The sequence below is a fragment of the Amblyomma americanum genome, chromosome 7, assembly GCF_052857255.1.
Source record: "Amblyomma americanum isolate KBUSLIRL-KWMA chromosome 7, ASM5285725v1, whole genome shotgun sequence".
NCBI lineage: Eukaryota > Metazoa > Arthropoda > Arachnida > Ixodida > Ixodidae > Amblyomma > Amblyomma americanum.
The window spans coordinates 55392065-55408724 of record NC_135503.1 but is presented as its reverse complement, the minus strand read 5'-3'; the positions used below and the strand labels follow the sequence as shown (position 1 = coordinate 55408724).

At 44.5% G+C, this 16660-nt stretch overlaps 2 protein-coding genes across 5 annotated transcripts in view; both read right to left on the bottom strand.

Moving 5' to 3' along the window:
• LOC144099150 (uncharacterized) overlaps positions 1–16660 on the bottom strand; it is a 271400-nt gene that overhangs the window by 183423 nt on the left and 71317 nt on the right. The gene's annotated exons all lie outside the window — the stretch shown is intronic.
• LOC144099151 (uncharacterized) overlaps positions 10336–16660 on the bottom strand; it is a 78797-nt gene continuing 72472 nt past the window's right edge. The window contains exon 16 of one of the 4 annotated variants that reach the window (XM_077632269.1): positions 10336–11824. In XM_077632269.1, the coding sequence (XP_077488395.1) occupies positions 11706–11824 (119 nt within the window). In that variant the 3' untranslated portion in view covers positions 10336–11705. The remainder of the gene's footprint in view (positions 11825–16660) is intronic. The other 3 variants (XM_077632268.1, XM_077632266.1, XM_077632267.1) reach the window with 3 other exon arrangements.

The following is a 16660-nucleotide window of genomic DNA, read 5'->3' as shown; positions in this document are numbered from 1 at the left end:
GAGCCACCGCGGCTGGTTATCTCGAAAAGCGCTCTTGTCCACAATTTTTGCCGATCCCAGCTGACGCTTTAGCTTGTCCGAGGTTACTTACGTCTTCAGTATGTAGTGGTCACTATCCAGGTTCTCTAACAGGTTCCCCACTCTGCTTGTTCCGCTCCTCGTATGAACGTGAGTTCGTGGCAGGTGTCGGTACTAACGCTGTTTCCGATTCTGGTTGGAGTGTCTGGGTCTGTGAGGAGGTAACAGTCGGTGTTCTCTGCTGCCACCGCTAGCGTTTTGCCTTTTGGGTTTGCTGATTGGTATCCCCACCTTTTTTCCATGGCGTTGAAGTCTTTCGCTACTTTGCGTGCGCTGTGGAAAAGCTCGTAGAATTTTGCCTTCTTTTTGTTTTTGTTTCTTTTCTTTGGTATAATGTCTACTATCACGTACTCTACGTCGGTGTCGGCTATCCTGTCGTGGCTTATGGCGATGAGTGCCTTGCTGACTAGGGTTGCCGTTCTTCCTTTCTCTTGAGTCTCGTAACACGTGTACCCTGCGAGTGTTGGTGTGATGCCCGTCTCTTGAAGCGCTATGATGTCAGGCGATGTTTGCTGCGTGTGAATGCATTGTTGGAGGAGGCCCTGCTTTTTATAGTAGCCTCTGCAGTTCCATTGCCATATAGCTAAGGTTTCTTGCTTGCTTTAAGTTGTACTGGCCATGTTTAATCTTCCGTGGTGTTTGCGAATGTGTTGGCGAGGGGTGCCAGCCCGGGGCGGTGGTAGGTCTTCTCTCTAATGTTCTCGGTAAACTTCTGCTTGCAGGTGCTTCTCCAGAGGTCTGTGACTTGTAATTACACTTGCTGCATTTGTTGCTGCTGTTGCTGCATCATCTGCTGCATCATTTGCTGAATCTCTGCTGTAAACTTGGCGAAATCCTCGTTGCTTGCTTGCGACGGGGCTTGGGTTTGTACGGTTTGCGGCTCCGGAGGGGTGTTCGACCTAAGGTCTCGCACTGCCTTCGTTAGCTCTGCAATTTGGCGTTCTAGCTCTTCCTGCATAGCGCGTAATAGCACTAATTCGCGTCTCAGCGCTATTTTCTCCGCGTCCTCCTGTCTAGGCTGTTCGCGGTTGCTGTTTGTGTTGCAGGTGGCCGAAATTATTCCGGAGACCTCCACTGAGGCACCTCTTTCTCCCTTTCATCTTTCACACCCTCCTTTATCATTTCCCTTACGGCACGGTTCGGGTGTCCACCAAGACACGTAAGAGTTACTGTGCCGTCTCTCTTCCTAAAAAAATAAATTTCCTTTCTTCTTTTTTCGCCTGCACAGAAACGCGGCCGCCACCTTTCGGTGGAGTCAAAAACTACCAGTAAAGAAACAGCGATTATATTAAAGTTTTTGTGACTCACGTACGTGACCTACACTGATCTTCAGCGTGATATCCATCGCTCGGCGTTTTAAAACGAAAAAGGTCAGAAGAAATTCGATTACAATTTTTGTACCTGTCGTAAAGGAATATAACGAGGTGATACATGTAGTAACCTCTTTCGTTACAACAAAGAAAGCGTACAACCAAAATTTGGTGCCAATATATATTCTTTAATAAATTGTGGTCACCAGAGACTGAAATATGCAAGGATTTGGAACGGCCAAAAGGTGCTGATTTATCGGAAGGGGGGGGGGCGGAGTCGAGAGAAAAGGTCCCTCCCCTCTCCCTACCCTCCACGTGAAATTCCACATAGGCAAACAACGCTGAACCCTATTTATTCGACGAAAAAAAGTGCAATAAATACATGGTTCAAATGAGAACCCCCTCCTATCGTCACCTCTAATAGTGACCCATTAATCCCCCTATGATGGGCCGAAGTGCTGACATTTCATCACCTTCCTGGATATCGTCCACTGTTTATAACGCCGACCATTACCACAGGGTCGCTATCCACTCAAGAGCCACTCATTCTCCCTTCTGAATGACGATTGTGCCTTCAGATTTTTTACCGGGCTACTAGTGCACTAAAATGTGTGAAAGCACCCAGTTAAGATTCTCGAGGTAACGGCAAGGCCCCGAAACGTTGTCATCGTTCCAAACGGAGCCCACAGACACGCCACTAGAGCTTCTGCCGGATGGCTTTCTCACTTCTCAACTATACTGGCAAAGAAGCCAGCTTCGGCGGGGCTAGTTGTGGTGCGTCCGTGTGTACGGAGTCTGCAGTGCGCTCCAGAATTCAGCCCGAGAGAATTACGCGCTGTTAAGAGCTCTTATAACGAATTAGTTTTTGACCGAACAATGTATATAACGAAGAAATTGCGAATCCTTTAAAAAATGCTTTAGAAAAATTGCTTGCCTTCGGCGCCTTGTACCTACGAACTAAAATTTTCTCACAAACGAATGTAAAATAGTCTCTTTATCTCCCAAGACAAGAACTATCAGTTCCCGCTGCGTTATTCCCTTCGAACCGATGCGCAAAGCTGCTCGACCGTCAACCGCATTAGCAACACCCATTCTAATTTCATCGCAAGCATTGTACCGCAGCCTTCAGACCCAGGATCGCCCTCGCTTGAACCGTGTAAAGTACAGCTTGACTGCCAAGTTGTTCAAGGCCATCCGTGATCTTAACTAAACGATAGACCCACCACGGTGGCTAGGACGATAGGCTGCCGAATCTGAAAAAGCGTAATTGACTCTCGGCCGCGCTTCGATGGCGGCGCAATGCAAAAATTTCGTGAGGTTTAACTCTTCCAAGCCTAGACAACCTGAGCGAAAGCTCTGTTCCTTTGCTTCTCAAGTTCTCGTCGCTCCTCGGTTTCAGCGGCTGGTTTAGATCGCGTCCTCTGCGGAACACCTTCTCGGCGAACTATATCGACTGGATGATCGGACGCGGCTTGATGACGACGCCGAAGAGCTCACACACCCGGTCAAGCGCGTGCCTCATCCATGGCGAAACTGAAGGAGAAACCGCCGACGTAGCAACTGTTACACCCTCTCCTAGTCACTCGGTATCACAACGGCGAAGCCGGATAGGACGCGCAGCTGCGCCTCTGCCAGCCTGCCTTCCTTGATCCTGTAACGGAATCGGAAGACCAAACGCCACTTCCGGACGTCTTCCAACATCAATCAATCGTCAGAAAACAATACCTAAGGGTATGCATCGAAGCAGACACGATGGGGGAGACGAAAAGCGAGAGATGATGCGTTGAAAGCCGAGTATGACTGCTACTCCCATGTAGCATACGTTGATGCAGTGAGCGGGGAAGAAATAATTAACACGGCTGTGGTTGAAGCAGCCTCAGTTGTAGAAGTCGAAGAGGCTGCCGTGGCGCTAGCCATCACGGATCCATCGACGCACACCTTCTTAAGTGACTCCAAGCGGGCCATTACGAATTTCTGTAAACGCGCGGTAGGCAAGACGGCAGCTCGCATCATGCGGGGTTGCAATCCAAAACATTTAATACAGCTGGTATGGGTCCCAGCTCATTCAGGGGATCCGGGGAGCGAGGACGCAGATCGTATAGCCCGAGCTCTGATGAACCGGGACATCAGCCCCTCAGACTCAGACCCCTTGGTGAAGCACTGACCACGTACCATGCGATAACTAACTATTATAAGGATAGGAGGCGAATTTTTCCTTCTCCGCATGCGGACCTCAGCAAAGCACAGCCCACGATGCTAAGAAGGACCCAGACTCGACTCATTCTAAGCCCCCAAAGGTTATCATTACGAACGGGGAGCATAATCCCGCCTGCCATAATCCCGCCCCATAAGATTATGTTATGGGGATGTGAGCTCAAGCCTCCTCCTCGTAAGCTCCTTTAAGCTCCCTCCAAGGAGAGCTGGACTCAACTGCTAGTGAAGCCGGAGAAGACAATACAGGAAGCGCTTGTAAACTGGGCCTTGGAGATCACCCCTGTATGGGGGTCACATTGAGGTACAGTCGATCACGATCTATAAATCCTTGGCAGTAAAGTTGTTTCTCTCTTTCTAATCACATGGTATCACAGCGGCGGAGCCGGTAAGCGCGGGCAGGTGCGCCTTTCAAGTCATGTGGTTTGGCTGCGCTCCGAGGCCACAAGGTCAAACGCGCATCAAGATTGACCTTGGAAGGCATGTCGCAATAGAGCTTTTTCTCTAAAAACGCGCCCCATGTGCTGCGCTGTCCGATATCAGAGCACACGTTAAATAACAGAGTTGCAGAAACTAACCATCAGCACTCCAGTACGACGCCTCTTTCTGTCCCTTCTTTCGGTACTTCCGGCTCCTCCCTCATAGATCGGTTAAGGTGTCCACCGAGGAGAGAGGCAACTTTTGCTCCTTTCCTTTCCTCATAAGCAATGTAATTTTATTTATTAAAATGACTGTAATTTAGCAACATCGGCTCCCTCCCAAATTCGTTATAACCGGATTTGGGTGTACCTTTCTCCACACGTGACAACAGTTAGAACTGAATATATACAATGGAAGCAGCAAGACTTCCTCTATCCAGAGATGCTTCTTTCGCACGAGCAGTTTCATGCGCGGCTAAGTCACAGCCTCACACGCTTAAGTGCGAGAGAGAAATGGCATTCGTGCATTTTCATTTAAAAGCTAAGTAAGAAAAAGAAATAAGCCCGAAATTTTTAGCAACGGCTGCATTACTTCACCTCGATAACATTTTGCGGCCGTAAAAAGCGAAGTTAATTTTCCATCGCAAACAATCAAATAAAAAATTTACACTGGCGCCAAAATGATCACTTTGTCTTGTTGCAAAGTCATCGCTGATTGCCTCTCTCTGTTTTACCGACTGCCTCACTAAGCCCTTTCTCCAATCAAGCGCTCTCTTTATGGCAGCAGGGAAGGATCCACGCTAGTCAATGCTGTTGTGTAGAGGAATGACATTACGGAATTTTAAGCAATGGCATTACGCAGGTGGCCGAGGGTCTTGTCCGAATATATTGCAGTGCATGCAGTTGCTACCGTCGGCGCGCACGATAGTTCGCAATTCCACCAAAAGTTTGTGACCACATCTGTTCACTCGGCGAAAAATAACCGCTCTTTACATGCCAGATTTTGCGTCCACTTGAACAAAATATATAGTAATGTGCGACGCTCGCACCGGCGCATTAAAAACAACAGCAAAAATTTCCATTTTCCAACACACTTTCCAGTGCCACTTTTTGTCATCATCAGCGCCAAGCTTCAAGCGACGATGAGGACGCGGTAGAAGCATGCTGGCGCTGCCTGAAAGGACCTACGCTTACTAAAAGATGAGCAGTGCAAGCAGCGGATGAAACTTTGCTTCTGAAATTCCAGTCGCGAGATTCATGACAGCTACACAGGTATCACGAAAGCGTGCATAGCAAACGACGCACCAGCTCGACCGAACCAAGATGGAAACCAGAAGCTGTGGGCGCGGTGTTGCCAGACCGCCAATCAGTTTTGCATATCTATTGGAGGTGCATATGACGGCTGTTCAATTCCATGTCGCGAGGTAACCTTCGGCCTAACAGACGTATACTATATGCAACGAGAAATCTTACGAGAGCACCTGCAACGGTGTATACAGCGAAAGTCCGGATAACTGCCGCCGCATTGACGTCCGCAGTGGTGCACTCCTGCTCACACATGTGCCGACCCCTACGCGTTCTGTGTGCGCCGCTTCGGGTGGCGATGCTTTCACAGCTTTCACATCCCAGCTCTCGCGCCTCACTACGCTGGGCGCCCCCTTTTTTTGTACTATCTCCGTATACATACAGATGTTAGAGGCACCGATAGCTTTTCGCGTAACAGTACTAAGGCTTTCAACTTAGCCTTTCCGAGCCCTATTCATATACTGCTTTAGTATTCTCCAGTTACATTTGCATTCACTCGGTTCAGGTACGAGAAGCAACAGGATTTCAACAAAATACATTGCCAGTCCATTATTAGCCTTGTCAGTGTCATTTTAAAAGTTTTTGCTCACAAATGTCCAAACATACACTCAGAAACGTTGGCGAGATATGTACCCAAACATTCAGGGGGGGGGGGGGCATATTGTTAACCTAAAGTGCGGTGAAGAGGAAGCCTTTAACACGGTGCTGCTGCTTGTGTCGATGATGTGTGGTGATGTTGATTAAAGACTACACAATAAGCTATCATTACAGAGTGCACAGTAGAAGTAGGCAGTAGGATGGTTCGATAGGATACCGGCAAGCTATGTTAGGAGACGAAAGATCAGATTAGGAAACGACAACGCATGAGGGCGTCTAACCCTGCAGACAGGATAGAACTAGCAGAGCTTTTGAAGTTAATAATTAAGCGCAAGGTAGCCGACATAAGGAAGTTCAATATGGTGAGAATCAAGCATGTTCTAAAGAACAGAGGTAGCCTGAAAGGAGTGAAGAGGAAATTAGGCATTGGTAAAAACCAGATGTATGCGTTAAGAGACAAGGGGGGCAATGTCATTATCAACATGGATAAGATAGTTAAAGTAGCTGAAGAGTTCTACACAAATCTGTACAGTAGTCAATGTAATCAGACCGTTAATGAGAGACAGCAGCACACAGCAAAGCGTCATCCTGCCAGTAAAGAAAGAGGAAGTACAGAAAGCCTTAGGAGCAATGCAAAGGGGAAAAGCAGCTGGTTAGGACCAGGTAACAGCAGATCTATTGAAGGACGGAGGGGAAATTGTGCTAGAAAAACTAGCCACCCTGTATACGCAATGCCTCATGACCTCGACTGTACCAGAAGCTTGGAAGAACGCAAACATTATCTTAATTCATAAGAAACGAGACACGAAGGATTTGAAAAATTACAGACCGATCAGCTTACTATCCGTTGCCTACAAGGTATTTACTAACGTAATAACAGAGTCATGGGAACCTTGGAATTTAATCAATCAAATGATCAGGCAGGCATTCGTAAAGGATATTCCATGATAGATTATATTCACACTATCAATCGGGTGATTGAGAAATGCGCAGAATATAACTATCCCCTATATATATAGCCTTCATTGATTATGAGAAACCATTCAACTGAGTGGAAACCTGAGCAGTCATACAGGCACTGTGGAATCGGGGTGTAGAAAAGCCTTATGTCAAAATACTGGTATACATAGCAACTGCACAGCTACTACAGTCCTCCATAAAGTCAGCAATAAAATTCCAACAAGGGCGTCAGGCAAGGAGACACGATCACGCCAATGCTATTCACTGCCTGTTTACAGGAGGTATTCCGAGGCCTGAACTGGGAACAGTTTGGGATAAGAGTTAATGGAGAATACCTAAATAATCAGCGATTCGCTGATGACATTGTTTTGCTGAGTCACTCAGGAGATGAAATGCAAAGCATGATCAATTATTTAAACAGGCAGATCAGAACAGTGGGTCTAAAAATCAAAATGCCGAAAACCAAAGCAATGTTCAACAGTCTAGCAATGGAACAGCTGTTCACAATTGGAAGAGAGGTGCTGGAAGTGGTTAGCGACAGCTGATCCGGACCATGAAAAGGAAATAACCAGAAGGGTAAGAATGGGGTGGAGTGCATATGGAAGTTTCTCATCTCAAATCATGAATGACAGTTTACCAATATCCCTCAAGAGAAAAGTGTACAACAGCTGTATCTTACCAGTACTCACCTAGGGGGCAGAAACCTGGAGGCTAATGAAAAAGGTTCTGCGTAGCCCATTAGGGACCAAGAAAAATCCATCGGTTTGATTTTTTAATATTTTTTAGGCATAATGCTGTCTTAAAACGTAAATCAGGTTTATGAAATTTCGGCAAGATTCCTTTAATGGTTTCGAAGTTACAGACATGTGCTTTTAATAGCCCACTGGGTCCTCCGCAAAGCACAACTGGCTACTTCGGAGCATGATTTTTTTTAACATCCGTAATTTTTGCACACGGTGATCCACCATTTCTGGCAAGCCCTCATGAATCTTTTCTGGCTGTACAGGCAACACTGTTCTCTATTTTGAGCTTCAAATTTTTTCCTCTCTCAAAGAATCATGAGAGACGAGTGAGCCTGCGAATGACTTTGTTGCTGCATGTCGAGGCATAGATAATGATGAGTAACCCTTCTTACGGAACCAAATATGGTCACCATCCTCGTCGTTAGCAATTTGGTACACTGTCCAGGCATCCACATATGCAAAGTTGGCCTTTCGTGTCAACAGCGGCCACCACCACATTTGGCCTTGATGACAATAAAATAGCAGTTGACAGCATGATCCGGATATGCAACACCTGCCACGCCAGTATTGTAAAAAGAAAAAAAAATATGGCTGTCAAAAGTGCAATTTTCCGTGCGCTGTAGGCGACCACCCCTTTTAAAAACATGTTGGCTCAATGCTATCACATTTGCAGGTCATAGTGACTACCCTGCTGTCCTTACTTCAGTAAAACACGTAACCTACGCGAATGAATCAAGCGCCAATTTCTCGTATTTCTCCTCCCGGTTTCTATTTGAATTCTTTGGCCGAGTGGACACTTCCAAAGCCAGTTTTGGCAAAATGGTTACTCTAGCCCGAACTCCCTTCTGGGACTGCGTTAGAATGTCTTCACTAACAAATAAATTGTCCAGTAAGACGGAATGTTCACTAAGCATTGCAATTACCTTAGTAAAAAATAGAACACTCTCCTCAAGGGCTTTCTTTACCGGGCTCGAGGACTTTCCAGTATTTGTTAAATGCATAACAGTAACCATTTACACTGCACCACATCCAGTTTTTAAAATCAAACCTTTATTACAACCATTTAAAACCGCGTGAACGTCATGGTCAGGATAGCTAGCGAAAAGTAAATAAAGCTCCAAGACCCAGCTGGGAAGGCAAAATGGTTTCTTTAAAAAACAATTCGCAGGAATCATAACATCTATGACCCAGAACAGATGGGCGCCACTGTGACCTAGAGGACCCAGCGTACAATAAAGAGTACAGCAGCATATACATCATCATAGAGCAAAATAAGTGAAAGATGGGGAAAATTCAAAGCATCTACTATTTACCATTGTCTTTCGTGCTGCTGTGAAGTTAAAACTAGCATATGTACATAAACGGGGCCACAAGTATAATCAAACGACTACCACTGTAGTTGGATGAAACAACTATCCTGAACTGGATCCACCGAGAGATGACATACTGTGAGGCCAGGAAACACGCCTTTATAATTTTGGAGCGTCCGCCTACCTTCTGGTGACAAAAGCATGACCGAATAGAAAAGGCAAAATTCAATCTTCGGTTTTGAAACATTTGAAAATATAACTGAACATTTAAAAGTATGATGGTCCCGAATGGGATAAGTTAAGGACAATGCAGCAAGCCAGGGAAAGAAAAATGATAGGTGTAACATTAAGAGACCGGAAGCGGCCAGAGTGGGTATAAGGGAACAAATGCAGGTTAATGACATACTAGCCGAAATCAAGAGGAAGAAATGGGCTTGGGCTGGGCATGTGATGCGAAGGGAAGATAACAGCAGGTCCTTAAGAGTAACGGAGTGGATTCCAAGAGAAGGCAAGCGTAGCAGGAGGCTGCAGGTTAGGTGGGTGGATGAGATTAAGAAGTTTGCAGGCATAGGATGGGCGCAGCTGGCAGAGGACAGGATTAATTGCAGAGGCATAGGAGAGGCCTTTGCCCTGCAGTGAGTGTAGTCAGGCTGATGATGATGATGCCCATAAACGTTTGTGTGATGTAATTCTGAAACATAACTTACCACATGCAATGTTACAGGAACATCACACTTTGCAGGTCAACGTTGCACAGCATGTGTTGCAACATAGAAACAATCTGTTACTTGAGAGGTTACGCAAGGCTTCCAGAAAATTGCAATAACTGCTTCTTGACTCGTGATATCGGCTCTTGTGAAAAGCTGGCTTTAGCACTGTAGAGAGTTGATTAAAATGTTATCAGCGGTTATTTGTAGTTTTTTCTCATGCCTCCTGTGCCCTGTACTACATTAAGGGGGCAAGCTGGTCTCAAGTAAATTTTTAATATCATAGGCACAACTATGACATTTTAAGCAAATGTTTTTTTCATGCAGATTCCAAATATGCAATTTAAGTTTATGTATAACTAGTGCTTATGCTCTTACGTAGTATGTCGTAACTTTTTGTCGAGAGCTCTAAAAAATTTTGCAACAGGGAACTTGCTGAAATGCATGCCATTGCTTTATCGTGACCTCAAGGAATGCAATAGAGCAAAATTATCCTGCCTATAATACAGCTTGAGTTATGAAGTAGCAAACTTTTCTTCTCATTTCTGAAGAGGCAACTTCAAAACTCCATAGTGCAACTCTATGACAGGTATGATAATTTTTCCCTTATTGCATTTGTTATGTCAAAACAACCAATGGCATGCATTTTAGCAGGTTCCCTGCAGCAGTTTCTTTGAAATTTACGGCAAAAAAATTGCATGATGGAAGTGCACAGGGATTTGTTATAGAGTAAATTATTCACATATTTAGGGTCAGCACACAAAAATACATGTTCCCTGAAGATTTCAGAATTGTGCCGTGATAATGTTTTCTTTTTCCCAGAGACCAGCTTCCACCTTTAAAGGGAAACTAAAGGGGAATGCCATGGCCAAGCATTACTGAGATGTTAGTCGCAGATGATTTCAAATGTCATTTTTACTGAGAACAGTGCTTCGATAAGCTACAAAACTGCGTAAACTTCGTCATGTGGATTCTTTGCCAGCCACAATAGGAATATCGCTTTCACATGCAACACTCTTTCGACGGAAAGCAACGTCGAAATAACAGCACGGTGGCCGATTTGCTTAGATACAAGAATGCAAAGCGTAACATGCTTCGCATGCCCCCATGTGGCCTGCATGAAGTTGTTGTGCGCTGAAATTACATAGACGCAATCCAGGTACAAGCTCTCAGGGCTTGTTCGCTCTCTTCCCAAACAGTAAGATTACCATAGATACTGTAACAAAGGCTCTTGCGGGAACAGTGGTGTTGTTTTCGGTGAGCCGAACTACTCCACTTATCGCCATCTGCTCTGATGCACACTGTAGAAGCTATGTGAGGCCCACAGTTATGTAACCAGTGACATCATGTTCTATATCATCACTGAGGGGCTAACATATCTGATGTTGCATATTAGTGTCATTTGAAGAATAGAAGTAAACACAATAAACAAGTAACACATTTAATGCAACAACATGCTGCCAAACTCGGCAGTGCACAAAACATTACCTTTAACAATACAATATCACAGATAAAAAGAAGTGCCCAGTCCTCCTGCTTCTAAGAAGTGCCTACTTTTTTGCGCAAGCTTGCATTTTCAGCTTCCCTATTAAACATCCTCCTGTTCAACGAAAAATTATTTAATTTAAACCAGCAAAAGACAAATAGTACTTTACAATGCTATATAACAGATAAAAAGTTTTCTTTTTTTTTATCTCGCATCTTTGAAGCTGGACGCAGTAAAGAAAAAAACGTTCTGAATGTATACCTAAGAAAAAAAAGAGAAACATTCCCTGAACGCAGTCCTGCTTTTGAAGCGCATTATGTACCATTTGGCATCCCTGCCGTAGTAATAAAAAAAAAACATTCTGAACCAGATAAAGAAAAAAATCATCCTGTGGATGCAGTCCTGCCTTTGAAACGTCTTATGTACTCCTGAGGATCCCTCCAGTGGTAAAAAAAAAAAAGAGGTTCTGAACTGCAACCTCAAGAAGAAATAAAAAAAACTATCTCCACAAGATTAAATGCGCTTTCTAACACAATATCACAGATAAAAAAACCCCTCTCTTCCCCCTTTTTTTTTGTTTCACACATCTCTCTGCGGGGTCGGTTTTGTCGCAGAAGCTGCTTGTTTGTCGCTGGTCTTCCTCGTTAGGATTTCTCGAGTTCCTTCCCACTTCAACAAAAACTTCTTGAACCGTAAACCTGGAAATGGAAAGAGCAGTCCATAAATTTCACAGAACGAGGCTTCAAGCACACCTGTGTACATGTAACAACTGATCATTTTTTTGGAGAGGGGAGGGGGGAGGGACTTGTAGGCATTTCTGTGGCACTGTCACACATCCTTTAGAGTCACTGTACAGACATGACTGAGATTTTGGACTCACAAAGAACTCATTTATAAATTTTTTGGTCATTATTCACCCCGAAAAAAGCACGACAATTAACAACCGCAAGTTAGCATTTTGGTTAAGCCATGTAGCCTCATTACCTTGAGCTCCAAAAGGATCATAAATATCCCCAAATAAACAAAGAAAAATTTGATCAAAGAGAAGCATTTAAAATGGCAGTGCTGACATTTTACTCTGGTTTGCACACAGTGTCCGCAACGCGTGTGCGTGCTAGCATCACAACCAGACATTCTGCACCGCACAGCTGTGGCCAGGCCAACGGTGAAGAAAAACGGTGGCACTCTTAGAAGCAAGGACTGAACACTGGGGACGAGATGTTTCACAGTTGGGACATTTTCCTCACGATTCCAGCAAGATACCTGCTACTCTATCCCTCAACTATAAGAGCCGCAAAGAAAGGAAGAAAAAAAATGCGGAGCTGTTAATCAATGGAGGATACCAATTCACTATGCTGCAGTTGGAAGAGGGAAAGATGGCAAATAAAGCGGAGGATTAGAGAGACAGTTGAAGCAAGTTAGTGATGGACACGAGCATTGGACAGTTTTCTCACAAGCACTTACACGGGGGTGAAAGTCTTCAGAGCGGGCTATCTTTAAGGCTCAGATTCGAGGTAAGCATCAAGGACACTTAGTGCCAGCACCACAAAGCATGGCACACCAATTGCCCTTCCATTCATATAACATGGGGCGTGCAAACTGTACCATCAGTGTCAAATAAAACATGAACAAAACAGCTAAAACACAAGACCAAACAAGAAAAATGTCAGCGGCTGGAGAGGAAGCACAAGTGTGGCCTATTAATACTTCCAAAGAGCGGTCCTTACACTTTCAACGCAAAAATCAGCTGCTCTAGTAGTTTGCCTCCCTAATGTAATATCTTCCAGTTTTGCAGTTCGTGTTTCAGTTCTCTTGTTCATGTTTCACTTGCCGCTGTTCTTGTCACAATCGCAGGCATTGCAGCCAGCCATTCTGATAAAGAACGAATGATGACGAGTAAATGCAACTCTGAGCCACAGACAACAAAGCGAGGCAGCTTTATGCTGTTTTAGACCAGGCAGTAGATGGGAGTTGCAGCTCAGGGTCCAGGGAATGTCAATGTGAACTGGCAAATTCATCTGAGTTCCATGAAGCCAACATGAGCTTACACAGAAGCGTGCAAAGCCTGCCCAACTCTCAAAATTAGGACGGATACACATAAGCTATCACTGTGGGCAGATAAGATAGCTTGATTTGCACAGCAGTATCCTTTGATGCTGCACCAGACCAGCTAACAATGCTGGCAACAATGGCAACGTTAGCACTTCTGTTACCATGCCACTATGCATCAATCACCAGTGATCGATGGATCCAAAGCATGATTTCAATGTTACTGAGGCTGCCCAGGAGTTGCTGCACCATCCAGTGGATTGTTTAGACAATCTACTTTATAGTTATTTGCGTAGTCTGTATGCTTCCCGCAGGACTGAAATCTTTCAGATGCCCTTGAAGTTGAGGTTTGGGTGCAGTGTGCTTGCAGGACGACGTCAGCGCTCTCAAGAATACCACTTCGCGCGACTCTGCTGCATCTTCAGCAGATTTTTCGATGCGTCAAGGATCAGTGACTCTGATGATTATATTGCATCACTGGATTTTGATTCCAACAAAGAAACTGTGAAACCTCGGCACGAAACGCGGGCACTAGTCCACATGCGGGGTTCGTTGCTTGTTTCTTGACTAGTCATTTGTTTGTTTATGGAGCTGGTTTATGCATTACACAGATATGAATGATATTTTTTGTTGTCATGGTGTTTTGTCATCATATAGGCCAGATTTATTTCCATTTGCCCAAAAAAAGAATAGACTTCAGGCCCTGTAGAAATCAGGGCACCGACCTCCGATTGACAATCCGTAACAGCACTAAGCTGTTTGCATGGACGTGTTCCGATGGCCCTACCTCATCTGAAAACGTCTTCCAAAATAGTTTCTTGTAAAACCAAAGCACTGTAGAGTATTTTCAAGCAATTTACCATTAAACCTCGTTATAACGAACATGGATATGATGGAATTGCCAATATCAAACTGTTGCTTAATATTTTCAATAAAAACATGCATTTCTTACTTCATATATAGAACCCGATTTGCCATAAAATGTATATATCGAAAGAGACGAGCGCCAACCTGTGCTTGCTCGGATGGCAGGAGGCAGGCAGGCTTTGCCTCACTACACAGGTGACAAGTAGTGGCGTGGCAAGCGTTCATGTCACAGTTAAAGCTTATCTCACATTTGTCAGCGCTGCGCCATAGAAGATATAGCGACGAGAACAGCTGGTAGCCAGGTGATCGGCACCCATTTGTGCCTCTTGTGCCCGTCAATAAGTGCCTCAAAACCAGAGACATGGTCCGTTGTGGCTCTTCGGCAGCCATTCTCTATTCGCGTCGAATGTCACGGATTACAAGTGGTCAAAACGACAATAGCTATCTTCCTGCCAATTGATTTTATACATGGCACCGCAGTAATGCAAGGGAGCCACCATAGCTGGCATTTGCCCTGACCCTGCTGTGTACTTCGGTGCTTTGCGCAGAAACCAATCTAACTGATGTTTGCCACTCGGTTTTTTCAGCAGCCACAAATTTAATATTTTGAATTTTGGCTGCATTCAACCATTTTACAATATTTCACCTATTCGCCATAAGGAGGCTTCAATGTACTACCTTTTTTACTTTCACGTGAGTACATCATCACAAACGGTATGGCGGATATACTTTTTGTGTATCTGCAATTTTTTTTTGGCTAAACATTTTTAGCTAAATGTTATAATGTCAAAAAGTATGTTTATCAAGCTATATTTTGATACGTTAAATCTTACTTCGAAAATTTTTTGCTTGGAGTAAGAAATTTATGCCATCGACAGTTTAATGAAATATGGCCTTATTTTTTTCATGTAGATCAGAAAAAATTTCCACCTCGAAATGTTTTTGAGTTAGAATTTCAAACATTTTGTACATTCCAGAACGTTTATATATTTTTTTCTCGATGAGGTACTGTCTCGTCACTACAATTTCTTTCTTATATTCCAACTTTTCTGTGTGTGCGCCAATTTTTTTCGCAATATTCACACAAAGTATTTGCGTTGAAACAAATGTCACCAGAAAGCACATTCTATTGCTGTCATTTTCATGCACATTATGTTTTTGTTACATCTCACATATTTTGCAGAAAACAATTATGTCCTAAACCAGTCATTTTGCCAATGGTAATGAAAGAGTTAAGTAGTCCTTGGATTTTGCAGATATCTTTTCAAGAAGATCAGCAGCATAGGGCAGCTTATAGGCCTCAAAGCTAGTTTACAGCTGCAGTGCCGAGTGTTGTTGATAGTTCTCTTCGTTGATAAATGCAATGGCAGCATGAAGAGCAGCGAGTTCTGCACCCGTTGAAGAAGTCTGCTAAGATGGCACACCCCGACTATGATGGACACTCTAAGCAGATCACTTGGCCCGAAGAACTGGGGGAGTTAAATGAGCTACCTGTGTAGATCTGCACCTGGCATTTTTGCGCTTTGTACAAATTGCAGCATGGCCTGTTTCTGCGCAGATGATGCTGCACTGGCTTTTTTCGCGGTGCCAGGTGTCAAAAGAAGCACCCAAGACTAATAAGGGCTCCACAAGAGAAACAACGGTTTCAAAGCAAGTGTAAACCACAGTGGTAAAGAGGTCCACTGAGCAACAAGGATTTTGGTCAGTGCTGCCTGTAGACTGAATGGAAAAAGGCTCTCAAAAAGGTGAGAGTAAAACCAGACAGAGTGAGTGAGGGAACAAACGAGGGTTAATGACAACCTAGTCGAAATCAAGAGGAAGAAATGGGCTTTGGCAGGGCATGTAATGTGATGACAAGATAACCGATCATCCTTAATAGTAATGGACTGGATTCCAAGAGAAGAGAAGCGTAGCAGGCGGCAGCAGAAAGTTAGGTGGGCGGATGAGATTAAGAACCTCACAGGGTTAATGTGGCCGCAGCTGGCGCAGAACAGAGTTAATTGGAGAGATAAGCGAGAGGCCTTTGCCTTGCAGTGAGCAGAGTCATGCTGATGATGATGCCGACAGTGTGCACTTCGATGAGCACTGCCATTTTCGTGCACTCACAGCCTCAGTGTAGGGTCGTGCCTCCCATGCACTTCACTGCTACCTTTGTTGCGCATTTGGAAAAGACGACTCGGCTTATAAGAGCTCCACTTAAGCGCGCATTTCATACATACGTGCACCCTGCGCCTTCGCACAGCATGCATCACAGAGCGAGAGAGGGCATGCTTGCATCTTGTTGCCTCTCGTGCTGGCCTATCCCGATGGTGTCAGGAACAGCGCAGCACACAATATTGCAAGGTCAATCTATGCAAGGATCCAAATCAGCAATCGTGAGTACCATGTCCTCTGCACAGTGACATGACAGCGGGAAACTTGCAGCAGTCGCATAAATGTGAGATCACACATGTGCACTGTGGTCACGTGACAATGTATTTCTGATCCAACATGTCCGATTCAAGTTTAAAAGCACTTTTTATTTTTTATTTTTTTAATTGACTTAGTGAATTCTGCAAATCATTCTTTTGTCATACGCTGCTCAGCTTTAATGGACTTCCTCTTTTTCTTCTATTATG